This window comes from Chaetomium fimeti (assembly GCF_033439085.1).
Source record: "Chaetomium fimeti strain CBS 168.71 chromosome Unknown B0H64scaffold_3, whole genome shotgun sequence".
NCBI lineage: Eukaryota > Fungi > Ascomycota > Sordariomycetes > Sordariales > Chaetomiaceae > Chaetomium > Chaetomium fimeti.
The window spans coordinates 2594381-2620177 of record NW_026944331.1 but is presented as its reverse complement, the minus strand read 5'-3'; the positions used below and the strand labels follow the sequence as shown (position 1 = coordinate 2620177).

Here is a 25797-nt window from a genome sequence, read left to right as displayed (position 1 = left end):
TGAAACTAAGAGGACAAGTCGGGGATCGCGGTGCCACGGTATCGAGCGCTATTGGTCCTCGACTCGGCCGATGCAAGTCAGGGAGCGGATTCTCGGTTTGTCTTCCAATATAGGTATTCAACCTGGGTGATTGGCTGCGGTGACAAGCCACCACTGACATGGTATTCGTAGAGGTCTTCTATTTGTCCGCCGAGACCTCCTTCGCTGCCCAACGCCCGCGCCCGAGACGTGGACGTCGTTGTCGTTGTCCTGTCCTGCCAATAACCCCCGAAGGCCAAAACATCTTCTCTTCGCAGGGGTCCATGTCTCCATCTATACCCGTCGGTGCAAGCGTCATGTCGAACCCGAAGAAATATACCGTCGGCTGGATCTGTGCTATCAAGGCCGAATACGTCGCCGCGCAGGCCTTGCTGGACCGCCCCCAGAGTACGTTTACCAAACGATAACAACGACTACACTCTAGGTCAGATAGGAGACCACCATGTTGTGATAGCCGTCCTCCCTAAAGGAGAATACGGCACTTCGTCAGCAGCGGTCGTCGCGCGGGATATGCTGCACACCTTCATGAATATCCGGTTTGGCCTGATGGTCGGCATCGGGGGCGGGGCCCCGAGCCGCAGGCACGATATACGCCTGGGCGATGTCGTGGTCAGCTCTACTGCGAATGGGAACGGCGGTGTCTACCGGTATGACTTTGGCAAAGCGATCCAGGACCAGTGCTTTCAAACGACGGGATTCCTAAACCAGCCGCCACCTCTCCTTCGGACAGCCGGCCACGGCCTAGAGGCGATGTACGACCTGGATGGCAATGATCTGGGAGCCAAAATTACGTCAACGCTCGAAAAGAGACCGCAGCTACGAGATACGTACGGCAGACCGAATCCCCTCAGCGATCGTCTTTACCAGAGCAAGGTCACCCATCCACCCGAAGCGTCGACGGCGAGCTGCGAATTCACCTGTGGAACAGGGCCGTCATCCCTTGTCCTGCGGCCGGAACGATCCGCAGGGAATTCCGGCGTGGTCGTCCACTACGGTCTCATTGCCTCGGCTAACCAACTGATGAAGGACGCGAGGACGCGGGATAGACTGGCAGAGGAGAGCGATGTGCTGTGCTTTGAAATGGAGGCCGCTGGGCTGATGAACCATTTCCCCTGTCTGGTCATCAGGGGTATCTGCGACTACTCAGATAGCCACAAGAATAAGGCGTGGCAGGGCTACGCCGCAATGGCGGCGGCAGCGTATGCAAAGGATCTTCTCGACCGAATCCGCCCGAGCAGTATTGAGGCTGAACAGAAACTCGGACACCTCAGTGAGTTCATTCGACACACCTCTCCCCCGCCCACCCTTTCTTGGAGATATCTTATGTCTGACATGCTCGCCAGTCTGGGGCTTGAATTCCAAAATAGAGTACCTCCACGAAGATGTAAAGGCCGGGTTTAGTATTTCCGGAGAAGGAACGTAACAAGTTGAAAGGTCTCCCTAACTCCATGTGGGGGCGGCATATCCTAACATTCTTCCAGATCACAACAACAAGAAACGCAACGAGATACTGGATTGGATTTCCCCTTTTGATTATGGCCCTCAGCAAACCGATCACTTGAAACGAAGACACCCGGGAACCGGCCAATGGCTGCTGGACTCGGATGGGTTTCGGGAGTGGCTGGGCGAGCGGGCGAAGACAATGTTCTGTGCGGGAGGTCCCGGCACCGGTAAGACCATCCTCACCTCCATCGCCATCGAGGACCGGCAGACACGGTATCGAGACGACCCCAGCGTTGCCGTCGCATATATATATTGTAATGACCGCAGGGGACAGGAGCAGACGCTAGAGGCCTTACTCGGCAGCCTGCTCAAGCAGCTCCTCCAACCGCTCCGGTCCTTACCGGCTATCGCCGAGGACCTCTACGATCTCCATAACGGCACACAAGCACCCCGGATAGAAGGTGCCAAGCCCCTCCACATGGTCCGGGGGCCGGTCCAGGGCGGGCTACCCGACGCCGTCAACCGCTGGTTCAGCTGGCACGCCGACCGCAAGACGCGGCCGTCGCTAGAAGAGTTATCAAGGGCGCTGGCCACCATCACCGGCCTCTACTCTAGGGCCTTCATTGTCGTCGATGCCTTGGACGAGTGCCAGTCGGCAAATGGGTGTCGACCGAGACTCCTCTCCGCCGTCTTCAACCTGCAATCCCAGTGCGGAGCGAACTTTTTCGCCACGTCGCGCCCCATGCCAGAGATCACCGACGTCTTCCACGGAAGCATTCACCTGACCGTCCGCGCCCGCGAGGAAGACGTGCACAAATACCTCGCTGATAACATGTCGTGGTGGCGGCCGTCGATCCGAAAAGACGTGGGACTCCAGGAAGAGATCATAGACGAAATATCAGCTATCGCTGACGGTGTGTAAGTCTTCTCTACGAGGAACCCACTTCTGGCCAGAGCGATTCTGGTTTTATATATTCATACCTACTTTTGCTTACCAACGTCTTTTCCCTCAGGTTTCTTCTAGCTCACCTACTTCTTGGATCTCTCCAAGACCTGACTACGGTCAAGGCGCTGAGGGGCGCCTTAGCCCGGTGCCGGGGCGAGGGCCACGGACAAGACGGAGAGATCCTGGCAATTGCATATGAACACACTATGGAGAGGGTTATTGAGCAAAAGAAGGGGCTTGCGGAGCTGGCGAAAAAGGCGTTGCAGTGGATTGCTTGGGCGAAGAGACCCCTTAGAGCGCTTGAGCTGCGACATGTCCTCGCGGTCGAGGCAGACGCAGCCGAGCCTGTCGAGGATTGCACTCCAAAAATCGGCGATATTGTCTCTGTATGTGCTGGCCTGGTCATAGTGGACAAACGAAGCGGCATTGTCCGCCTTGTCCACCCCACAGCTCAGGAATACCTCGAGCAGACGACGCAGCGGTGGTTCCCCGATGCCCACCGTACCATTACCAGGGCTTGCATTGCTAGCCTAACGCACGGCGAGACCCACGCCTTGTACGAGTATGCCGTTGCCAACTGGGGCCACCATGCCCAGGCAGCCGGACTGGACGTTGAGGGGGATGTCATGGTCCTGCTGGGGGATAACAGTATCGTCTCCAGGTGCATGTGCGCCCAGCAGGCAGCAGTCTACTCTCAACTCGTTGCCACTGGCTCGACTTCTAGTCCCCCCTTTAGGGGGGGTGGTGCGGGCGCGGTACACCTAGCGGCCTGTTACGGCCTCGTGCGGGCGTTGGCGGCCCTACTTAGGGATGGGCGCAATCCCGACGCCAAGGACAGCTATCACCGCACACCCCTCTCCTACGCGGCGCAGGGCGGCCACGTTGACGTCGTTGAGCTGCTTCTTGCCATGGATAGAGTCGATCCAGATTCTGCAGACGGCCTCGGGCGCACACCGTTGTGGTGGGCGGCAAACGGGGGGCATGAAGCTGTGGTTAGGTTATTGCTCGATACCGGTCAAGTGAAGCCGGACTCGGACCAGTTCGTGTGGCCGGTGTTAACGACCAGGAGCGCGTTGGGAATTGTGATTTGTAGCATCGCGCTGCTCCCGTTCCTGGCTTGGATGCTGCAAGAGTCTCACCGCCGTCATACACCGCTGTCAGTTGCAGGCAGAGTCCTGGGCTTCCTAACCTTGAGGCCGGTGCCGGCCATTGTTCTGTCAGCGGCGTTCGCCCTCTCTGTGCACGGGGCTCGCCGGAGGCCCCGCGGGATGGAGAGACCAGTGCTGCTACCCCGGCCCGGTAAAACGTCCGGACGCGGGATAGCACGGCTCGCGTCGCCACGGCCCCCGAACGGGCTCGACCCAGACGCGCGGGATGCCAACGGACGAACGCCCCTGTGGTGGGCAGCGAACGCGGGGCATGCAGAGGTGGTGAGTCTTCTTCTCGCCTCGGGTAAAGTTGATCGAGACGCCGCGGACAAGCGTGGCTGGACGCCGCTATCCAGGGCCCAGCTTAAAAAACACGGCCCTGTTCTCGAGCTGCTTGCTGCCGACGGGTCCAAGCCGAAGCCCAAGCCCAAGGAAGCGAACCTGATGGTTCATAGGACCCTTGTCGTGGTGGTATTAGTAGTCGCTCAAGTACTGCTACTCCTCCTGGCAGCGATATTCTTCCGGTTACGCACCTTGTGGATGGTATTGGAGTTCTCGACTCTCTGGTGGATATGGGGCCACTTACATGTAAACAGGCCAGCCCCCCGGGGCTTGCCATATTTGGCCATCCTTGCTCTCGCATCTTTCCACCTCGCGTCACATTCATTCCTGCGCTTGCAGGAGGGAGAAGAGTTCCCAGAGCCGGCCAACGCCGCGAAATGGGCGTTGCTATTGAGAACGCCAGTGGTCATGGTGATGTGGCCAACCCAGTTGGCATTCGGACTGCTGTTTGGATCGATTGCTAAGGCACTGATAATTCTGCTCCTCGGCTTGCAAAACTGGCAGCATCTACTGGCGCTGAAGGCCATGTTAGTGCTGCCAGAACCCTACATAAGGGGGACTATGGCCATTTTCCCCCAGTTCTTCGACGAAACATTCAGTGCGCCAGGGTCTCTGGTCCTGCTCATCCTTTCAGGCGTTCTACTACTACCCATCCTATGGGCGATGGTGATCCCCACGTTAATAGTGTGGAATATATCCCGCATAGCCCGCCTGGTGACCAAGGCCATCATACTCGGCGCACTCGTCCAACTACTCAACAACACATCGATGCATTCCGAGAATCCGACCTTTTGGCTGCGTCTCTGGAACTCCTTGAAAGACCGGGGAACGGCGGAAGTCCATCCATTATTCAGGCTGTGGGCGAAATCGATCCATGTGCCGTTGACTACCCTCTTCAGATTGATAGTGATGGTCACCATGCTCTGGCCCTTGTGGAAGAAGTCGAGAAATGGGGAATCTCTGATTCCCAAGGTGATGCTTCTCTTGGCCCTGGCTCTCACCTTACCGGTCTGGGGGCTGTGGATCCACGGTGTGGTATTGATGCATTGGCATGGGCTGAAGCTTTGGCGCCATCCCATGTTTATCCCGATTAGTGCCAAGATCCTTGTGCAGACATCGTTGCGCTGGGCAGTCATGTCTATGGGTCGCAGGGTCAATGGAGCCGATTCTGACGGACCGGAGCCGTGGTGGGAGACAGTAACAAACTGGGCAACTCGTGGTGATGATCCACTGTTCTGGCTTCTGATACCGGCTCTCGCATGGTCTTCATTCTCATCCTTCATACTCGGCCGAGAACAACAAACACCACTCATAAGGGCAGCCGAAGGGGGTCATGGTACGGTTATCCGGCGCCTTCTAGGCGCCGGCGGCGCCGACCCAAACTTCAAAAGCAGTGATGGGGAAACGCTGCTCTCAATCGCAGCGAGAAGGGGAGACGCGAAACTGGTGGATCTTTTGCTTAAACTAGGGAGGGCCAACCCTAACACCAGAGACTATTCAGGACAGACGCCGCTTTCGAGGGCAGCGGAAGGCGGCCACGGAGCGGCGGTGAAGAAGCTGCTAGCGCAGGGCGTCGACCCGGACGCGTTGGACTTCGCCGGACGAACCCCCCTCTGGAGGGCCGCGGCCAAGGGGCACCGATCTGTGGTCCAACTACTCCTGCCTTTGAATGGTGTCGACCCGAACCACAGAGATTCGAACGGTTGGGATATGGTGTGGAACGTCATTAGGAAAGGTGGTGAGCCAGCCCCGCTGGTGATACTACTCCTCCAAGCCTACGCATTCTCGACGGGTCGGCGGACACCACTCTTGATGGCGGCGAAGCGGGGCCACGTGCCGGTCGTGGAGCTGCTGCTCGCCGACCACCGCGTGTCACCAGACTGCAGGGACTACAAGGGGCGCACCGCGCTCACGCACGCGTCGAAAAAGGGATGCGGAGGTGTAGTGAGCTTGTTGCTTGCAAGGGAGGAGGTTGATCCGAACTCCCGGGACGCTATTTACGGCAGGACGCCGATGTCTTACGCAGCGGAAAAGGGGCACGAAGCAGTGGTCAAGACTCTACTCGGGAGAGATGGGATAGAGCCAGACATCCCGGATGACCTAGGACGCACACCTTTGTCATATGCGGCGGAAAAAGGGCATGAGGGCGTGGTTCGGCTATTCCTAGTGGCCGGCGGGGAGTCTGTCGTGTCGACACGGGTACCTCAAACGACCGAAACCGCCGAAGCATGATTCCCGTGTACCTGTTTAGCTGTTGGCTTTGTATCTCGAATCTCGAATCGGAACTTGTTGGGGGGGGGGGGGGGGGGGGGGGGTTATCCGTCACGCACTGCTCCTCTGGCAGTAACTACCTACTGAGGTAATTAACTACCTATCCAATACGGACCTGCAACCAGGATCCTGATGAGTCCAACCTAGAAGCTACCAAGAACACAGAATTGACGCAGTGCACCAGAGTAATTGAGGCCTAGGCCTTCGTTCTCCCTCAACTGATTTCCCACTCGATCAACACAAGTCTTTGCTATGTATTTCCAGAATCGCGAGCCAATCCTAATCAAAAGCTTTGCTGGGTGGGTTCAGGAGCATAACGGCTGGGCACTCTGGTGGGCTCTCCGAAGGTTGTGCTACACAAGCTGCGTGTCGGCTGAGTGGCAGCGCTACGAGGCAATTGATGGCAAGGCTTCAATTTAAGCCCTCGTCCAACGTGCCTGCCCATTGGGTATTACTGCAGGCAGCAGCCCATTCCTTGGCTTTTTCGTCTTCGACTCTTCCCCCTCCTAACGGTAACCCCCAAGTCGGGAATCTCTCCCTTATTTACGTCGGCTACCTTAACTTGAATCTCTTAACGCACCCATATGAAGCAGTTCAATAATTCTGTTGCCCTATAGTCATGGCGGACCCTCTTTCCGTGGCCGGCTTGGCCATGGGAGTGGTATCGCTGGGTATTCAAGTATCCCAGGGCATCACAACGTACATCGACGCCCTCAACTGCCGCGACCAGGACCTTCTGTCGGTCAGAGAGCGAAACAATTCCCTGCGACAGACGCTCCAGGTTGTCGAAAGATCACGCTCCCAACTCGAGGATGACCACCAAGTTGCGACAGCGGCGATACGCGAATGCCTGGATTCGTGCAACAAAGAATTGGGGGTGCTCGAGGATCTAGTGATTTATCTCACCGCTTGCGACCAATCTAACACCGCGAGCTTGATTGGCAAGGTTAGGAACAAAAGCAAGAAGCTACTCTATCCATTTAGTCGCCCAAAGCTCGAACAGTTAGAAACGAGGCTCCGCAACGCAAATGCAGCTCTTCAACTAGCGTTGCAAATACTGGGCTTGTAAGTAGACAGACCCCTTCATTCATGTTCCATTAACTAGATGATTACCGTATCAGATCGGTATCACACCTAGGCACCGAGAAATTGGTCACGCTTGAGGCTACTTCCTACGGCCTCTCTACCAGTTTTCACAAGACCCAGTCCGAAATCTCGGCCATGAGTCTTCCGCTCAAGGGTATACAGAGCTCTGTGTCGGGGTTTGAGGCTCGCTTCGGCAACATGGAAAGTCTCCTTCAGCAGCTGTTAGCTCAACAGTTGGCCATCAACGGAAGTCCACAGGAGGTGAGGGACCCAATCCGTCTAGCTCTAGCTCGCCGGGTATCCATTCTCATCATGTGAGCTACAGATCACCCCCAAAGTTGCCACCGGCCGTCTGCTCGCAAAGCCGAGGGTCTTGAAGGATATCTGCGACGCCGCAGGAGCCCAGACGAGCCCTACATCAGGTGGGATGGTACAAGCCATAGATCACCGTGCGACACATTCGGGCGACGCCATCTCCACGTACTATACAGGAGGGAGTCTCTCTTGCTTGTGCCGCCATCGCCGACGTGTCCGAACCCAGAACGTTGTCTTGGGTTCTCTGATGTTTTCTTCCGAGGCGGCGACCGAGCAGCATCTGCCCGGATGCCCAGCCGCTCGAGTATTGATAGGCACAGATCGAAGCCAAAAGGTCGGCGTGACGTACACTGGGCTCCGACGTCTGCTCAACTCGGCCGTCCAACTTTCGTTCGAAATGACGTGGGGGGCAGGAGCTTGGAGTCTCAGCCCCAGCTTTACTTACTATCCTAGTGTCGACGCGGAAACGGCACCAGCCTTCAAAGTACTGCGCCTGTTATCGGTGTCTCGGGTGAACAGCGGGTTGCACGATTCGGCACTGTGGGAAGAGTTGGCGGTATCGGCGGTGTCTGTGATGTTGAGATTGTTTCGAGCCAACAAGGCGTCGCCCCGGGCTGTGGATGCCGACAATAGATCCCTCGTTTGCCATTTGGCTGACTGTGTGAGTCTCGACTGGCCACTGGCTACCTATGTTATAAGTTATATCCCCGCGGACTCTGGAGACTAATTCGCCGATTCAGATGACGATGGCCTCGGATCGATCGAGTCCACAGTTCCCGAGTCAGGGCAAGCCCAGTGCTTTGCTTGAGCTTCTCAGATGTTTGCTCGACAACAAAGCCCCAGCAAATCAATATGACTTATTCGGCAAGTAAGTCCTCGGCATTCCGTCACATGTGGCTTCCATCATCATTAACTTGCGTTCAACTCACTATCTGCAGCGCACCGCTGAGCAGACTGTTTCTGTCAACCGGATATAGTCGTCTCACTGATCCATGGATTGCTGATGCCGCGAACCTCATTCTGCGATCGAATGCCGAGGACAATCTGGCATGTTTGTCGAACCCACATCCTGCAGCATATGTGATGATCGTCAACCGATTAGGGCGGCGAGTTGGTGCGCGAGACATCGCGGCCATCCTTTACTTTCTCGCTTTTTCCACTGAAATTGCCAAAGGTGCGTGTTGCCGGCAAGTCGAAGAAAACAACGATGGATGGCCTGCTAAGATGATATTTTGATGCCTACCTAGCCTATGGCTGTGGTCCACTGAGCTTAGCAATTCTATCCAACAATCCGAAGCAGGTCGAACAACTCTTGCAGGACCACCCTGCCACTCTCGCCGAGCGGAACCTTTTTGGGCACACGCCACTGCACCTCGCGGCAGATAAGCCGTCATGCTTGCAACTTCTTGTCAAAGTCGCGGACGCTGAGCTCCTCAACCAAGAACATGTACCCGGTAAATTCGGAATGACTGCGTTGGAAACTGCCCTCTGTCTCAGCGGGTCGCATTGTCGAGAAGGCCTATCTGGGCGAATGTGCCAACAGTGCAGTTGCGACGACTGCGTGGTCGTCATTCTAGAAGCCGATTGCGCGGTCCCCGTATCGTCGGTTTTGCAGTCCGTGTTGGGCTGGGCCTCTGAACGATGTAAAATGCAATACATACGCGGTATGAGAGACCGGAGATGTCGGCTGAAGCAGCTCGCCCTAGACAACCTTTCGGCGACGGAAATAAAGCGGCTGGGCTTGCTCTGTCCAGACCTTCTCGACTCAGCCGCATCCCGAGTCACCCAAAGCTTGGAAGACGGTGGCATTCGCATCCCCGAGGCCCTTACGCCCTCAAAAGACGGACCGCGATCTCTCTACCAATCCCTCTGCTCGCCCGAGGATGCCGACTTATTCTTCGACCTCGGCTTCCACGACACGGCTTCGTGGTGCAACGCTAACGCGGGTGAACTTGAAGATATTCCCAGTCTTATCCAGGACCTACCGTATATGTATTGGCTGGCGGCACATGGGGCCGGTTTCCGTCAGCTTGGATCCTTTCCAACACCGAGAGATACATTTGTGGGCAACTATATATTCCGGAGAATCGGCGAGGATCTCAACTTCTGGCCAGGGTCCTTTATTTTTAACAGGATCCGATGTGGGATGCCCTTCAAAGGTCCCGCACCCCCCGATAATGACCGATTCCCTCCCGTCGACAACTGTATCGCTTGGGTTCACGAAGTCAATGCTGCAGTACTACCAGCTGAAATTGCCGACAGCTGCCGTTGCAAATGCTCCCCCGGGGGCTGCACCCCGTTGACATCCTTGTTAAAGGGGGTGCCGGGTTTGATAGGTTACACCTTTGGGCACAAACGAAGACGCCCTTCAGAACCTGGAGTTTCAGAAAACACGGACTCCATGGAGGGAGACAGTGCTACTGAGGACACAAACTCCATAGAGGGCAGTGTGGCGGGCGACACAGAATCCTCGGACTCGTTATCGTGGATGAGGGGCTCTCTGTCAGCCGTGGCCACGTATTTTACCGAATATCTCGAGCATTTTGGAGGCGATCTTGACGTCAACCATCACACCGCAGCTCTGCGATATATAACATTTTCTGCACTCGACATTCCCCATTATTGCTGCGGCCCTAACCGTGAGGTTTGGGGGTATGACTGGCGGACCCCGGCAGAAGTTGAAGAAGAACACGCTTATGAGCTAAGGTTGCTGGATGAGTTACTCAGCGAGTTTGAAAAACAGATCATGGCAATTCTTCAGGGTCCAATTGGGGGGGTTGACGGTGTTATCCGTTTCTGGAAACGGACTTGGGTGAATCGAATGAGGGAGGTTCTGGCTGGTCTCGCACGCGATGATTTGGCAAGTGACGCGAAACGAGCGGCTGAAGATATTGGCGTGGTCTGGGACAAGCCCAAACCCCCCAAACCGAGGGACAACCCCTATCGCAAAGATACCCTGGAGCATTGGATGCATGAGCTGGAGAAGATTGAAGCAGAGTGCTAATGCGACTCAAAGCTGGAGATGGGAGATGGGATACTGGAAAGACTTGGATCATGGATTTCATACCGTGGCTCTGGACCGAACTGCTCGAATAAACTCAGGCTTCTTCTTCAGTGTCTATTTAGCTGGTATCTCAAACGAAGGTATCTAACAGTTTTGAAAACAAACCCAATTCCCACCCATGACCTGTCTAAAATGCACCGGCCAATCTATGTCTCCCCCAACAAACCCACGACGCCCGTTTTGACCACCCACTGCCCTCCTGTCCCAAAAGACGATGTATGAAACCTGCATGCCGCCCTCCCCGAGAAACGAAAACAGAGAAGCGGACGCCGCTCGCTTGACATGGTGCCTGTCTCAGATGCCCCTGCTGTGGCGGATGACCAAGTCGCGGTCGAACGAAAGAACACGAGACAAGTGCTCAGGCCTGCAAGTGCTGACAGCCATCCAGACCACGGGCACGAAAGTGATGGAGATCCCTTCGCCGGTTTCGGATCCCACCCGACGACTGTGCAGGCAGCTAGCCGAGCCGAGCTAACGAACTGGAAGGCCGCCCGGTTGCACGAGTCACGATGCTTGCTCGGAAAAGCTTCGACCACAGAATCCTTCTCACATGTCGATCGGCATTCGCGTCTTGGCGTTGGTGGTCCATGACCGGCCCCTGCTCTTGACGAGCGGGAGCGTCCGCTGGATGATCCGGATGAAGGACCGGGAGAGACTCCGCTTCAGCGGCACCGACCCGAACATGATGGTTGTTCCTTGTTCCTTGCTTGGAGAGGAGGAAAGACGAAAAGAAAGGAAGAGAGAAAAATAAACGAAACAGAAATGCCTAAATCGACCAGCGATGTTTCTCGGCCTGCAGAAACGACCCAGAAAGAAAAAAGTAAACAAACCAAGATGGCAGAGCCGGCTGAACCACGATGTGCTTGTTGTGACGATCTACATCGCTGGCCCCAACCCGACCTGGGCGGGCGGGCAGCGGTATAAGAAGACGTGGCCCCTCCCGGGCCGCGACGGGGGGCCGCTGACAGCCTGATGCCGTTTTACACGACCCGTTGGTCAGGGATGCAGAGGATGATGCGTCGTTTTGCGGCCGGCGGACGCGGCCTGGAGGAGGGGAGGCGGCACTGAAAACAGGGCGCTGCCAGCGGCGTGGAGAGGCGTTGTTGGTGTTTCGTTTTTGCTGTGTGACGAACCGTGGTGGTTGTGATAGGACCGCGCCGCAGACGTGGAGCTGGGGAGGCGGACAACGCTGAGGTTGGATCCAAACGCGCGGGGGGATGAAACCACGCTGCGTGCCGTCCTGGGTGCCCCGCTTCTTGTCACGATGCCCCGGGTATCATTGTGTTTTTAGGGTTGTCATGGTTTGTGTTCAGAAAGCTCTGCCCCGGTCTCCATATACCCAGTAACTAAGGTATGCTGACAAGAGACGGGGAATATCAATCTTAACGTGACACGTTTATCGGCCAGGGCACGCACCTCACCGCTCAGTTGGGTAACCTCCTCACTCGCTCGATGTTACCACGACCCGCCCAGGCGGGGCGAGCAGGTTGTCATGAAAAAACAAAAAAAAACAAAAAAAAAAAAGGGGGGGGGGGGGGGTTTTGGGGAAGTTTTTTCCTGAGCAACCACCACATCTTTGTGCGGAGTTTGGCCACCCTGCCGAGAAAAGTTCGTGCGGCACTTGTGCTTGGCAGAGGAGGTTGGCAAACAATGATCTGTCAAGATAGCTGGTTCAGGACGTTGGTGAGCGAGCGTTCTTATCACACGTGCAGCGGCCGTTGCCATTTGTTCGGGTTTCTGGGCAGTTCCCCGGAAATAGACCCGAGCCCGCATGAGGTGTTCGTTCTGCTCTGCATGTGTTTCCGCGTTGGGACTGGTATGTCAAACGCGGCCAAGTCATCTGTTGGGGCGACGAGGGCGAGAAGTTACCAGTCTAACTTCCTCGCATTTAGCTCGGCATGGAAGCGGTATTGCCACAACCCCCCCCTTGTGCGTTTGGGATGTTGAATATCCGCATTAACTATTTAAAATGACTGGACACCCCAGTTGCTTCTTGAAAGGCGGAAGCCATTCCGGCCCTTTGCATCCTTTCCACACATCATCCTGTCGACACGAGAAGGGGCGTCAGCCATCAATCACACCACAATGTCGTTCCCCGTTCCTCCTGGCGGTGCCAAGGGTGCTCTCGACTCCCCCAATGCGCTGCCCGTGACTGTCGAAGAAGCTACAGCAGCCTGGTTCAGCCAGGTCCTCGGCCGACCCGTCGCCACTGCGGAGATGGTCGAGGCCATCCACGGAACGGCAAGCAAGATCCGCTTCAAGCTCACATACGAGGACGGCAACGATGCGGCGACGCTGCCCACCCACGTCTGCATCAAGGGCGGTTTCAACCCCGTCATCGTCAAGCTGCACCCCTCCCTGAACGCCGTCTACCGCCGCGAGGCCGAGTTCTTCTACCACATCGCCCCTACCGTGCCGATGCGCCTCCCGCCCGTCTGGTACTGCGGCAGCGACACCGTCACGGGACAGGGCATCGTGGTCTTCGACGACCTCAAGGCCGCGGGCTGCACCTTCGGCAACCCGCTTGAGGCCTGGCCTGTCGAGCGTGTGCGCGTCGGCGTCGAGGAGCTGGCCCTGCTTCACGCGAAGACATGGGGTGCAAAGGAGGAAGACTTCCCCTGGCTCAAGGAGGGCCTTTCCCTGCGCGAGGTCATCCTGTCGCTGATGACGGAGCCCGCGTGGGCGGGGCGCTTCCTCGACGAGGCGGCCAAGCCGCCCGTGCCCGACAGCATGCTGGACCGCGAGAGGATGATCCGGGCCTTCAAGACGTTGTGGGCGACGACCAACCAGGACCACATGTGCGTCGCGCACGGCGACACCCACATCGGCAACACCTTTGTCACCGCCGCGGGCGAGCCGGGCTTCCTCGACTGGCAGGGGCTGCACGCCAACTCGTGCATTCACGACGTCACCTACTTCGTCGTGGGCGCGCTGACCGTCGAGGACAGGAGGGCGCACGAGGTCGAGCTCTTTGACCATTACCTTGTCAAGCTGCACGAGGCCGGCGGGCCCAAGCTGGAGAGGGCGGCCATCTGGGACGACTACCGGAAGCATCATCTCCATGGCTTCGCTTGGGCTCTGGCGCCGCCTCTGATGCAGCCTAAGGACATTGTTGACGCCATGACGGAGAGACACGTTGCGGCCATGGTCGACCACCAGAGCATGGAGCTCCTGGAGAGTCTCCCCGGGTATGTCACGGAGGCGTAATTTACACGAGGTGGCAAGAGGACGCGGGTAGGGGTGGTGGCCAGGGAGGGGTTCCCAGCAATAATAGTGTCTGTAGCGAAGACGGGAACTATCGCGCCACATGTTTCTCATGCAACCAATAAATGGGCGGAATGGTGTGGTGGTGTGCTTCTGAGACAACGCCCGGTAGTGCCCGCCACTCGCCCCAGGCAGGCTAACCAAAGGCCTGGGTCTCGGTTAACAGCCTCCTTTTCATGTCATCCCATGCGGGAAAAAAAGCACCTGTCAACCTTGCCGAATGGAACCCAGAACCCTCGTCACCAAGACATGACTGGTCAGCTTCGGCCCGCTCCTTGCACAATTTCAACGGCGGCCCCGCTCTCCGGAGCCGCTGAAACCATGACTGCTCCTCTGGACCCCTACTGGACGAGGGTTTCTTCCCCTAAAGACGTTAGCTTCCGGGGGGTGAGCGTTCCTTCTCGCGGGGTTGAGGGGCAAGAAGCAGAGGGGAGCTCGAGGACTCGAGCCATGGCGTGGGATTCTGATCGGCGAGAGGTGTTGCTCTCATTTTCGTTCTTTTTCCCTTCCTTTTGCAAGGTTCTGGATCCTCTCGGCCTGCATGCCGTGAACCGAGTCTGGTCCGTTGATACGCTGCAAGGATGAGAAACCGTTGACCCGCACCGCCGGCAAGGGCTCAGGGCGGGCATGGGAGGGCGTGGGAGGGCATGGGGGCCAGGCTGGTTTTCTTTTTGCCGTTGAAGGAAGAATAAAAGAGCCTGAAGAACACCAAGGCCCTCGAGTTCTCCGAGGTGGAAACATCCAAGACTTGGCCGAGTGGACTCCTCATCGTCTTCGGGTCCTTCTGTTATCCCTCCTCCGTCGTTAGAAGTTGAACCCGGCCAGAAGACGCCTGTATCAATCAACAATGTCTGCTCCTGCTGGGCCGGACCCGACGGGCATGGTCGGCATGATGCCACCACCGCCGAACGTGACCCCCGACTTCTACCATACGACATCCGTCCAAATCGCCTTCATCGCCGTTTTTGGCGTAACCTTCGCGTTGGCCACGATAGCACTCTTGCTGCGTTTCTACACTCGAGTCTTCGTGGTGAAGTCCGTGGGACTCGATGAACGTAGGTTCCTTTTACCCGAGACCATGCCGTTGACTTGAACCTAACATTGGTGCAGCATTACTTATCAGCGCGTGGGCGGTGACCCTGGCCTTCTTCGTTGTCTCGGTGCAAGGTACGTATGGCATGATTCCTGTGTTGTGTCATGTGTACTAACAGGTCTTCGCTCCTCTAGCGATGCCATCAGGGTTTGGCAGGAATATGTACGAAGTAACACAGCTACAGCTCGTGGGATACCTCGAGGTTCGTAATCTCTCGCTCGTGTACACGTCAAATAACCTGGAAACCCAACAAACGTTGACGGCTGACACCTGATCGAACAGAAACTCCTCATGTTAGCGTTAACCTACATCTGGCCGCCAACCCTGACCAAGCTCTCTATCCTCGTCCTCTACTGGCGCATTAGTCCGGACAGAACCTTCCGAATCTGTATCGTCGCCACCGCCGTGGTGCTGATCGCTTACACGGCCACCTTCACCGGCCTGTTTTGCGGACCCTGCAACCCCCTCCTCGGCACCCCTGAGAGCGCAGTCTGCCTCAACAACATTGCCGTCTCCCAGGCCGTTCTGAACATCGTCACCGATGGCGTCATCATCATCCTGCCGATCCCCACCATCCACGGCTTGAACATGGCCCTGAAGCAGCGTGTTACCGTCGGCCTCATTCTGGGCCTTGGGTCAGCGTACGTAAACCACCCCGCCCCCCTTCTCCTCCTCCTCCCAATTCCCTCCCTGTCACAGAAACGCTAACACCCCACCCAGCGCCTGCATCGCGTCCATCGTGCGCGTGGCGTACGTGCGGGCCATGGTGGCCAACCCGGACGTCACCTTCACGCAGTGCTCGGCCGCGGTGTGGTCGCTGCTGGAGATGAACCTGGGCATCCTGTGCAACTCGCTGGCGGCGCTCAAGCCCTTTGTGCGCCAGCACATGCCCAACCTCTTCTCGTCCAACGGCTGGGGCAGCGACGACCGCAAGCCGGGCGCCGGCAGCTCGTCGTCCGGGTACCCCTCCAAGCGCAGCAAGAGCCGCGCCTGGGGCCACACCTACCAGCTCCACAGCGTCGGCGCCGGCAAGCCCGAGGACCACCCGAATGCTGTCAAGGATGATATTGTGGTCGATCAGCAGTTCACCGTCGAGTATGATACCAACCGCGCCAAGGCCGCCACCATGACTACCCGGAGCGGTGGGAGTACGGAGAGTATACTGGCGCCGCAGTATCCGGCCCACCAGCCAGTTTGAGGCGGGGGGTTGGGCGTGGTGCGGGAGGGGGGGCTCGGCAACCGTGGGCTGCGGTGGTTAGATTTATTTATGTTATAAGCGTGTGCATTCAAAAAGGGAAACCAAACTCTCCCGCGGGTCGGTGTTTGTGGATCTCCCAATCATCCTCGATTGTAATCTTCGCGATAAAGTTTGTAGGTTACGTTTTAAACGTACAAACATAACGACAGCGTCGAGGTCCGGTCCTATACTAAGTCTAACCTACATTTTTGTAGGAAGATGGTAAGGATTCACGAACGGTGAGACGACGCTTACTGTGACACTCCCGAACTGTTTTCCACCTACGAAAGGTACGCCACCATTCTTGATACCATGTGTAGTCGACAGAACACTGTTAAGGTAATCCGGAAAGTCGTCGTTAGGGTCGCAGAAGTTCCACTTGTATAGGAGTCAAGATCAGTTCCATGGGAGTTACTTCGTACGATCTCCAATTACACAACCCCAGCCCCTATTTTCGCGGCCAGCTGGCTTAAAAACAGGTATATCCCGCATGAATAACTTCTGTGCGGAAACCGCTTTTGGTTTAGGGCATCGCAACAGGTTGCTTCAACAGCCCAAGTCCTGCATCTGCATCGATGTGTCGCCCCCCTCTTCAAGACCCGTCGAGCGGCTGGCGACGGTAGGTATCCGAACTGGGCCATGTCCTGTCATACGACGACGCCTGAGTCTGCCCTTCGACATCATCTTGCCCAGGAGATCTTGGCCTGGTGGATGAAAGACCTCTTAGATCGACTCGAGTGACCTGCCCCTGGTCTCCGGCATGTATATCAACAGAACCGCCAAGGTGAAGGTCGTCAGGCCAGCGAAAAGAAAGTAGGGACCAAAAGACGATTGGGCCAGGAATATAGGAGTGATGAAGGCCGTCAGAAAGTTCGTAAACTAGACAAGTGGCCCACAACGTCAGCAGTTGTGTTCGTCCAACATGAAAGGTGGACCTACAAAGTTTAAACCCTGCGCCAGGGCGTTTGCCGTGGCTCGAGTATGCGCGGGCTGAATCTCGCTTGCGTAAATTTTGCCCACGATGCCCCATGTTGAGACGTAGGTCAAGGCGAAGACAAAGATCAGCGTGATAACAAACCAGCGGCCTGCACCATGCCCGCTGATAACGCTCTCTGAGGCATATAAGCTCCCTATGATGGCCATGGAACCCGCCAGGAGGACCCCTCCCCAGAAGACAATTGTGCGTCGACCCCACCGGTCAGCCAGGAGGAAGGCAGGGACCGAGATGGCAAACATCAAGACGGCCGAGACCCCAGACGCAATAAAGGATGCCGTGTCAGCTGGTAGTCCGGCCTGCGCAAATAGGGTCGGGGCATACTGCGCCGTAGATTGTTAGTCTCCTATGAAAGCCCAATCATAGTTCCTCCACAAGGCGGTGTTCTACTCACATAAAGTACCCCGTCGATGCCGCAGAGCTGGACCATACCGAGAATGAACAGAGCGAGCGTAGTTCGAAACCTGTATTTCTTGCGAAAAATGTCCATGACCGCATGCCAGTCGAACTGTGGCTGACCCAACGCGTCATTTTCTGACCCTCTGGGAAGCTAGTTAACAATATCCCTTAAATCTTGCTGGATCTCATCCTGTCCGAAATCTAGAAGCTCCATATGATGCACAGCCTCCTGCGCCCGGCTGCGGGCCATGAGCCATCGCGGGGACTCCGGTAAAAAGAGACAGGCCAGGGCAAGCAAAGCACCACCAGCGGCTTGGATAACGAATGGAAGGCGCCATGCCATCTCGCCGGGGATCCTAATTGTTCCATAGCAGGTGAAATAGCCCAGACAGGTGCCAAGTGTGACCAGAGCCTGTGGCATGGCGACGAGCTGGCCTCGCCGGGCCCTGGGAGCAATCTCGCAAATGTAGACGTTCAAGTTTCCAAGATAGAGCCCCTCCCCAATTCCGACGAGGGAACGGCCCACGAGAAGCATGGCGAGGTCGCTGGAAGCCGCCTCGAGCGCTGCCCCTATGGTGAAGGAGACGGCCCCGGCCAGAACTATACGCACATGGCCGTATTTGTCCGCTAGGAGCCCTGCCAAGAGCGAGGGGATGGCTCCCATGAAGAGCAAGAAGGAGACGGTAAGACCTCTCATGGTAGGCGACAGGACGGCGATCGAGGTCTGGAACGTGGGCATCTCTGTGATGCTCCCGATGGATCCCGTGTCGTACCTACAGAACAGCTATACTTCAGACTTGCGCACAAGCATAATGAATGATGATTCATGGTGCATACCCGTTGAGGAAGCCACCTAAAGACATGTACACGGCCGCCCGGAAATATCTCCTCGGACGGAAGATACGGCGTATGATACTCCGCGATTCTTGAGCGGTAGTTGCGGTCGTCATGTTCAGGACACTAGTAAACTATGAGGTTGTGAAATACAGGATGGGGTTTTGCGGTCCCTAGTACTCGTGGAGTAGATGAACAAAGACTTGTGAGCTCGGTCGTGGAAAGATCAATGATGTAGTTCTTGCATGCGACTGGATTCCGTTGTTGTCGTAAATCAGGATGAGATTATCAGGTTTTGTAGTTTCGTACGTCCGGCAAGGGGAATGGCCTCTAGAGTACGACCTTCCTGCAGATAGGCGTCACCAGTAGTAACGTACACTTTGGACTCAAAGACCTCAAATCCTTCTCTTTTAAAGGTTGCCCTGATGTGTTTGTTGGCCATGGCCATTGCAAGATTTTGACCAAGCGGGCCAGTGGGGCGGTCGAGACGGTCAAATGATCTCTGGATGTGCCTTACAGATGTTGGTGAAACTCAGGGCGGTTGGATGGCAGTAGGGCTTTAGCTGCTCCATTGTCCAAATGTCGTACCCTAATAGGTGCAACATGATGCACTAGAGCAGGCCGACATGGCCGTTGGATAAGACGATGTCCGATGCCCCATTGCTGGCAGCAGTCAAGTACGAGGGCTCGAACACATGGAAGTCGCCGTCTTTTAGTCGAAGATGGAAGAACAGGAACTGGCTTTTAGTGATTGTTCCGAAAACAGAACACACCCCGAATCGATGGGGTCGGTGAGGTCGTCGATCTGTCTCCAGGTTACAGCACCAGGCCGTCGAGATTCGGATGTGGTTACAGCATATAATTAACCACATTCGAATCTCGACGGGCTGCACCCACGCGTAACCTCACCCGAAAGTTGAACGCGACACACAACAGACCAAATCGACAGCCCAGTTACGCATCTCAACAAGCTTCATGTAGATAGCACCTTCATCGACATGTACGCGGAAGTCTCGGGGTAGGTGACGAATACCTACCGGACCAACTTTAGGGGGCATCGTTCCAGGAGCCATTATGGGCAGTTCTAGCTTGTGGCCAAACCAAATTCAATCACACAAATTGGAAAATATTGGTAGAACGAAGACTGTCTAAAGTAAACAGTGAAATATGGTCGTATTTCACATTTCCACGGCGCTTCATGCGGTCTGCTCTCTCGAATTAATAGGTACTCCTGGGGTTCTAAAGGCATTCAACAACACCATGTCTCACTGGCTCAAGGGGTTTAGTTAGGTATGATGACGTCTACGAGACGCGTGTATTTCCTAGAAGTACTTGGATTCCACGATTACAACGGCGTGGTGTTTTCTCCTGCCCACAACCCCCGCACAGTACTCGGGCCGATGTTTGTGGTGATCCTATCGGAGCGGTTCAGATTACATACCCGGTAGGTATGCATGTTACTCGAGTTTGATGAGGTAAATCTTATCAAGGTGTTACAACAGATTGCGCCGGTTACGCAGGGCGACCAGAAACGGTTTAGCAGTGACCTTGCTGGTCACCGAATGTGTCAAATTGAGTGCGGCACACTTTTGGGTGCTGGTTCCCAACTACCTACGTTACCTCCCTGCCCATCAGCTCCAGTCGGATTCCAAGAACCCCGTATTTCATCAACCTTGGTGTTTATTGCACTCTTTTGGCGCCTCTCTCGCACGTTATCGTACCTTACCATTTACCAGGCTTTGAAATTACTGGGTGAGTCCAGAATGGATTCGAATGCCGCCGAGTCAGATAGCTCCGGCTCAGGGACAAGAGATACAACCCGACACACGTTTCTTAAATCTCTTGGGCAACAGCTGCTGGAGAACTACACAGATAATACGGCTTCCGGCACCATCCCCAAGCCTTCAAGTACAGAGGGACCGAAAGCTGAGGGGCCGGCACAAGAAATGGGAGAGCGACAAACGGTCGTGTCAGAGGTTATAGTAACAGCAGCAGAACCGCCGACGCCGCAAAACGGTGATAATTCGGATAATTGCCCACTCTCGGCGCCTCAACTACCCAAACATCAGGTCCCACGACAGCTCATCCCCATGGCTGGATCAACTTCCCCCGACTTGGCTCAACAACTCGACCCAATTACAGCACGGACACTCTTCAAGTTTGTTCGAGGCGAATCCCCATGCTTGTGGTACAAGTTCAAGCGCTTCGAGAGCCTTAGCCTACTCAATCTATATCATCTCCAGGATGAGTTAGTCGGCCTGGATCAGGCCATTGGCAGGCGGGGTGGAGAGGTGACCCCGAAGCAGACTGCTCAACTTCGTACGCTGCTCAAGGAATATCGTTCGTAGACATCCCGTCTAACCACCCCAGGACAAACGCGGAGCTAACGTGCTCTAGAGGAGTCTATCATTAGATTCCGCGATATTTCCCAAATGAAGCGCCCCGACATGGAGGGGCGCGGCGAGCTTGTTCAGACTCTGAGCGACAGGCTGCGGAATGGATACTACAAGGACGCACCAGATGCCCTAGGTTTTCTCGACCTAACGCCCACCGCACTCGGCGTGGAACCCGACCCAATCCGTGTTCTGATCACCAAGACTATCTCGAGGGCCAGCCCCTCCGATGGGCTACAAGCCCGGGGCACCTTCTCCCCTCCCTACGCGCATCGATACGGGGCGGGATCTTCGTCACACTCTACCAAAGGTCAATTTCTGGATGTTGAGAAGGGAAATGACGGCGAACAGGAACAGGTCGATATCGAACTCTATGAGCAACGCACCCCGGGTGTGACGGGCACGGACGACGATGTGGGCAAGGACCTTGAAGATATAAGCCGCCCCATTCAACATCAAATCACCGGTTTCGTGGATTATCTGTCGCGGCTTCTGGTTACGATCCTGGCTTCCCTCTTTCTCATCGTGCCCATGGTCGTCCTGTCCTATGTGGAACCCAAGTGGGCTCGGCTGCTCTCGGCTTCCTTGTTTGTTCTCCTATTCGCCGTGTACGTCTCGCTCGTCTCCAAAGGCAGCAATCAGGAGATGGTCATGTGCAGCGCAGCGTATGCTGCAGTCATTGTAGTTTTCGTTGGCCAGACAAATTGAGGAAGCCAGGCTGCTGAAAACCTTTTGTTAACAAGTCCCCATCATTCTAATATGGTGGACGACTATGTGCCTAATATCTTATGAAGCTCCAACTATGTCTTCGGTTACGGGGCGACATATCGGTGGCGACGGAATCGGATTCGCTCTCATATAGCTCAGCCACTCCAATACCTCCACTCCGTGCTCGTCTATCTCCAGATATTTCTCAACGTCCCCACGATCCTTACTTGGAGGATAGACCGGAGTTAGACAACAACCCTCCTCCCCGCCGTGCCTCCCACAGGCCCACAGACGTGCTCGGCTTCCCACACAGGTCATTCCCCAGACGCCGTCCGCCCCAGTCTCTTCCAGATACGCACGGCACGCCCTGAGCAGGCCCTCTTCGGCGTCACAGACTTGTTCGGGCCCCGCTCCCGCCGACTTGGCCTTGATGAGTAGCAGGAACGTGCGGGTAGCGCCGGGTGGGCTGAGAGGACGGACGGCGAGGGAGACTCGGTCGTTTCGTCTGTACTTGGCCGGCGGCTGCTGAGAGGCGACGTTGTACTCTTGGAACGGGAATGCCTCGGCGAGGATGTTTTGCCAGAGGGCTATTGTGGTGTATTTCAACTCCTCCCTCGTCTGTGCCTCATTCCAGAGGTCCCGAAGCCAGGGTCGCCCGTCAAGGATAGACATTCTCTGCGTTGCGGTGCCTCGGTCTTCGAATTTGACGACGATGCGGGGAAGTTCGCTCGTGCGCTGCAGATGCTTCGCATGTTGGCGGCTTGGTGCCTGACCAATCGTAGCACGTGAAAGAAGGAGCAACTCCCTTACCCACGACCTCCAGACAGAGGAGCCCATGACGAACTTCTATAAAGAAAGGACAGGGAGAAGGAGAGACCAATTGATAGGACCAGCAGAGACCCTTGGTAACAAATATATCGCAAATACAAATCAGACCCCTATACACACCCCTTCAAACTATCAGTCAATGCTACTATAACCTTGTACCTTGCTGCCACTCCTCCCACCCAGCAACGGTTCCTCCACCCCTCCCAGCAGCGCCGACTCAGCCTGCAACGGCTTCCCATACACAACCGTCTCCTCACCATCACCACCCAAATCCGCCACCACCACCACGACACCGCGCCCACTCCACCGCGGCCAGACTCTAGTCCACAAGAACCAGTACACCGCCCCCAGCAGCAAGACGCCCGTGCCGACGAGCGGGAAAGCGTAGTACGGGTAGCCGTCGGCATTCCAGTCGCTGTTTGGCGGCACGAAGGGGGTGACGACGAGGAAGATGTTGAGGCACAGGTAGACGAGGGGGACTGGGAGGTAGGTTTGCCAGGGCGAGGACCAGCGCTCGGATTTGCTGAGGCGCAGGTAGATCAGGCCGCCGGCGACGAAGGCGTTGATCCACGCGCCGGGGTAGGTGTATCTGGTGGGTTGTAGTGTTAGTTGGTTGGGTTGGAGAAGAGGATGGGGTAGGGGAGGATGGTACGTACAGGTTGACAATGAAGTTGTATGCCGGGCCTGGTGGGGGCGCAATGAGCACGATGACGGTGACGAGCCAGTGGAGGAAGAGCTGTTCCGGTCAGTCGAGCGCTAGATTCACAAAAGGGTGTTGAGTAGGTAGGCACTTACCGAAGCCGCTGGCGTATTGAACGGCTTAGTGGATGCCCAAAACTTGCTCCACGGCAATACCCCCTCCCTAGCCAACTCATGGTTGACTCGGGAATGGGCAAAGCTCACCGCCAGCACATTTCCAATATTGCTGAGCGCGACGAGCGCTGGGAGACTCCTCGCGGCCGCGCTCTCCCCAAACATATTCCGGAAAAACAGCCCAGCAACGATAACCTCGGACTTGGCGAGCTCCCCCTTTGGAATGGCCGCAAAGTACGCGACATTGGCGAGCACATACAACACCGTGATCCCCACGACCGCAAGAGGGGCTGCGATTTTGAGCGTCCGCTGCGGGTTCTTCAGCTCCCCCATCACGTAGTTGGCATTCTCCCAGCCCTTGTAGCTGTACACCACCTGCAGCAGCGCGGTAGCATACGCGTAGGCCCCACCGCCGCCATACCCGTCCCCCTTCTCGACCGACCAGAAGTCATCAAAGTTATGCGGATCCTCAACCAGCCGGTAGCCAGAGAGGGCCGCAAACCCGGAGAAGACGATCAGCAGCAGCACGAGGACCTTGAAGATGCCGAGGGCATTCGTGAGGCGGAGGCCCCATCGCGGAAACACGCCGTGTAGGACGACGACAAAGGTCATGCAGGCGACGGCGATGGCGCGCGGGATCCAGCCGTCGGGCATCGGGTGGCCCGCTGCGAGGAGCACGTAGCGGCCGAAGGCGAGGGAGTTCCCGGCGGAGAAGCCGAGCAGCACGATCTGGACGGCGAAGACGCTCGTGGCCAGCCGCCGCGGGCGCCGGAAGATGCGCTCGAGGTAGTTCTTTTCGCCGCCCGAGCGGGGGATGGCCAGGCCGAATTCGAGGTACACGCTGAGGCCGGAGAGCGTGAGGAGACCGGCTGCTTTGGGTCAGTCGTCGACTTGAAGGGGGGGGGGGGGGGGGGGAGGGGCTGGTTGAACGGGTTGTAAATAGGGGTAGTAGGTACGTACCGACTGCCCATAACAGTAGGCTGATCCCTACCGATCCGGTTGCTGCGAATATGCTGGAAGGGGTCGAGAAGACTGGGCGAGGGGTTAGCAGCCTGCTCTTAATTATCTGGTACCTAGGTATGTGAACGGAGGGGCCCTACTTCCAGTCCCGATCATCTTATTCAGGATCAGGAACATAGCACCAGCAACGCCAATCTGTCTGGGTTCGGATGCGACGCTTGCGATTCCATCGTAGTCGAAGGTCTCGCCCGTGGCTTCGCTGTCGATGGAGTCATCATCGAGAGGCGTGCTGATGCATTTTTTGTTGGCTGAGTTATCCATCACAGCCGGCTGCGCGGAAGCCGTGGTAACTGATGTTTGTGAACTCGCGCTCGTCAACTCCCGACCGCGCGATCTGAACTCTGAAGGCAGTTGTGAGGAATCATATCGGGCGACGTGGAATGTCTCGGACTTCGGTGACTCGACGTGATGGATGTTTTGGGGAAACTGCAGGTGGTGGCGCTAAGGCGATTGCGTGCTTGGAGGCTTTGCTGATAGCACCCGATTGGCCCCGATTGGTCCCGGCAATCCCGGCCCACTCACTCCCGCTTCGGCACCTCAGCCGGCACCGGACCCGGGAGTGCCGGGGTCAAATTTTGGCTTGGCATCTTCCGGTCATTGCGTTATTGACTGGTCTCCCCGGGAGCGGACTGGCCATCTTGAAGCCGGTACCTCCGAGCTTAAATTTCGGGGATTTACGGCTCAACAAGCCCTAGAAAGGAAGATGGGGCCACTCCTAGCAATAGCAATATGCGCAATTCATCGGCTATTCCACCCTCGTTTTGTTTGTTAGTCAGTGCGAAACTTTTGGCGGGCATCCGAGTTAAAGGTCAAGAGCGTAAAAAAAAAAAAAAGTAAAAGAAAAGGAAGAAAGAAAATCAACGGTGAGTGATAGAAAGAGGAAGTCTTGAGATTAACGGTGAACTTTTATTCCACCCACGTATCTATCGACATTATAACGTAATATGCCTTGTTTGCCTGGGCGAACGTGCCCCTGGCGGCGGTTGGGTAAAGCTGACTCGACCATGTTGAATTGCCAAGTTGCCAAAGGAAATGTAAAACGAAAATGAAATCGTACAACTGTGATCTGTATTCGGCCTGCTGTTTGGATCGGCACACGGCAACCAGGTAAAGAACCGAAGCGGCCGTCTTGCCGTCTCTGCTCCTCCCGGTCGTGTCCGAGTCATCCTCCGTCCTGGCTGGGTACGCGAGCCGTTTACCGGGTAGAAAATTCCGAATGGTGGTATCATTGGTTGAGGTGAGAACCATACGCCGCGGGGCTGTGTGAATAGGCTTCAGGGATCCCGCCGGCAGAGGATTGATTGTCCTGCACGTTTCCCGAAATATGATGGCCAGGTAATCCCTCCATGTCCCATGCTGAAATGGCTGGCACCATTGATTCCAGTCGGGGGCCGAACTGGATACCTGTTGGCATCGCAAAACCCCCCTCCGTCGTCTGAGGCGCCCATCCTTGGTGATAACCACTATCCGTAGTGGCCGGGAACAACGAGTTGGTTGTGTTCAAGTCCGCACATTGCTGGTGGGGCACGGCATGAAGAGAGTAAGTGTTGAGAGGTGAGG

General features: G+C 56.2%; 8 protein-coding genes across 8 annotated transcripts; 5 read left to right on the top strand and 3 right to left on the bottom strand.

The window, feature by feature from the left end:
• Nucleotides 1-335: 335 nt before the first annotated feature.
• B0H64DRAFT_473534 (uncharacterized protein) lies at nt 336-6204 on the top strand (the record flags this gene model as incomplete). Its single annotated transcript, XM_062808001.1, has 5 exons — nt 336-426; nt 494-1309; nt 1383-1439; nt 1521-2400; nt 2496-6204. The coding sequence occupies 5 exons, from the start codon at nt 336-338 to the stop codon at nt 6148-6150; spliced, it is 5499 nt and encodes a 1832-aa protein (XP_062660936.1). The 3' UTR covers nt 6151-6204.
• Nucleotides 6205-6691: 487 nt separating this feature from the next.
• B0H64DRAFT_392114 (uncharacterized protein) lies at nt 6692-10818 on the top strand. Its single transcript, XM_062803525.1, has 6 exons — nt 6692-7254; nt 7311-7536; nt 7601-8251; nt 8331-8458; nt 8529-8764; nt 8838-10818. Exons 1-6 carry the CDS (start codon nt 6809-6811, stop codon nt 10592-10594), a joined length of 3444 nt encoding a protein of 1147 aa, XP_062660935.1. The 5' UTR covers nt 6692-6808; the 3' UTR covers nt 10595-10818.
• A 130-nt stretch (nt 10819-10948) lies between these two features.
• B0H64DRAFT_440886 (uncharacterized protein) lies at nt 10949-11338 on the bottom strand (the record flags this gene model as incomplete). Its single annotated transcript, XM_062806517.1, has 2 exons — nt 10949-11099; nt 11205-11338. 2 exons carry the CDS (start codon nt 11336-11338, stop codon nt 10949-10951), a joined length of 285 nt encoding a protein of 94 aa, XP_062660934.1.
• Nucleotides 11339-12739: 1401 nt separating this feature from the next.
• On the top strand, nt 12740-13861 carry B0H64DRAFT_319310 (kinase-like domain-containing protein; the record flags this gene model as incomplete). Its single annotated transcript, XM_062800424.1, has 1 exon — nt 12740-13861. The coding sequence occupies one exon, from the start codon at nt 12740-12742 to the stop codon at nt 13859-13861; it is 1122 nt and encodes a 373-aa protein (XP_062660933.1).
• Nucleotides 13862-14567: 706 nt separating this feature from the next.
• B0H64DRAFT_473530 (uncharacterized protein) lies at nt 14568-16265 on the top strand. Its single transcript, XM_062808000.1, has 5 exons — nt 14568-14973; nt 15029-15085; nt 15146-15213; nt 15294-15652; nt 15732-16265. The coding sequence occupies exons 1-5, from the start codon at nt 14766-14768 to the stop codon at nt 16207-16209; spliced, it is 1170 nt and encodes a 389-aa protein (XP_062660932.1). The 5' UTR covers nt 14568-14765; the 3' UTR covers nt 16210-16265.
• A 706-nt stretch (nt 16266-16971) lies between these two features.
• B0H64DRAFT_372786 (general substrate transporter) lies at nt 16972-18591 on the bottom strand (the record flags this gene model as incomplete). Its single annotated transcript, XM_062802242.1, has 5 exons — nt 16972-17127; nt 17188-17565; nt 17637-17756; nt 17802-18414; nt 18479-18591. 5 exons carry the CDS (start codon nt 18589-18591, stop codon nt 16972-16974), a joined length of 1380 nt encoding a protein of 459 aa, XP_062660931.1.
• A 1974-nt stretch (nt 18592-20565) lies between these two features.
• Nucleotides 20566-21576, top strand: B0H64DRAFT_440882 (uncharacterized protein; the record flags this gene model as incomplete). The annotated part of the gene is made up of 2 exons (XM_062806516.1): nt 20566-20815; nt 20873-21576. The coding sequence occupies 2 exons, from the start codon at nt 20566-20568 to the stop codon at nt 21574-21576; spliced, it is 954 nt and encodes a 317-aa protein (XP_062660930.1).
• Nucleotides 21577-22536: 960 nt separating this feature from the next.
• On the bottom strand, nt 22537-24498 carry B0H64DRAFT_319681 (amino acid permease-domain-containing protein; the record flags this gene model as incomplete). Its single annotated transcript, XM_062800441.1, has 5 exons — nt 22537-22993; nt 23061-23140; nt 23200-24086; nt 24178-24249; nt 24318-24498. 5 exons carry the CDS (start codon nt 24496-24498, stop codon nt 22537-22539), a joined length of 1677 nt encoding a protein of 558 aa, XP_062660929.1.
• Nucleotides 24499-25797: the final 1299 nt, after the last annotated feature.

Excerpts from the sequence above, each read along its gene's own strand:
- B0H64DRAFT_392114 (XM_062803525.1), top strand. The coding sequence starts at position 6,809 with ATGGCGGACCCTCTTTCCGTGGCCGGCTTGGCCATGGGAGTGGTATCG. Across the intron at positions 7,255-7,310 it reads GCGTTGCAAATACTGGGCTT|ATCGGTATCACACCTAGGCA; the intron begins GTAAGTAGACAG and ends TTACCGTATCAG. Across the intron at positions 7,537-7,600 it reads TCAACGGAAGTCCACAGGAG|ATCACCCCCAAAGTTGCCAC; the intron begins GTGAGGGACCCA and ends TGTGAGCTACAG.
- B0H64DRAFT_473530 (XM_062808000.1), top strand. The coding sequence starts at position 14,766 with ATGTCTGCTCCTGCTGGGCCGGACCCGACGGGCATGGTCGGCATGATG. Across the intron at positions 15,214-15,293 it reads AGCTCGTGGGATACCTCGAG|AAACTCCTCATGTTAGCGTT; the intron begins GTTCGTAATCTC and ends CTGATCGAACAG. Across the intron at positions 15,653-15,731 it reads ATTCTGGGCCTTGGGTCAGC|CGCCTGCATCGCGTCCATCG; the intron begins GTACGTAAACCA and ends CACCCCACCCAG.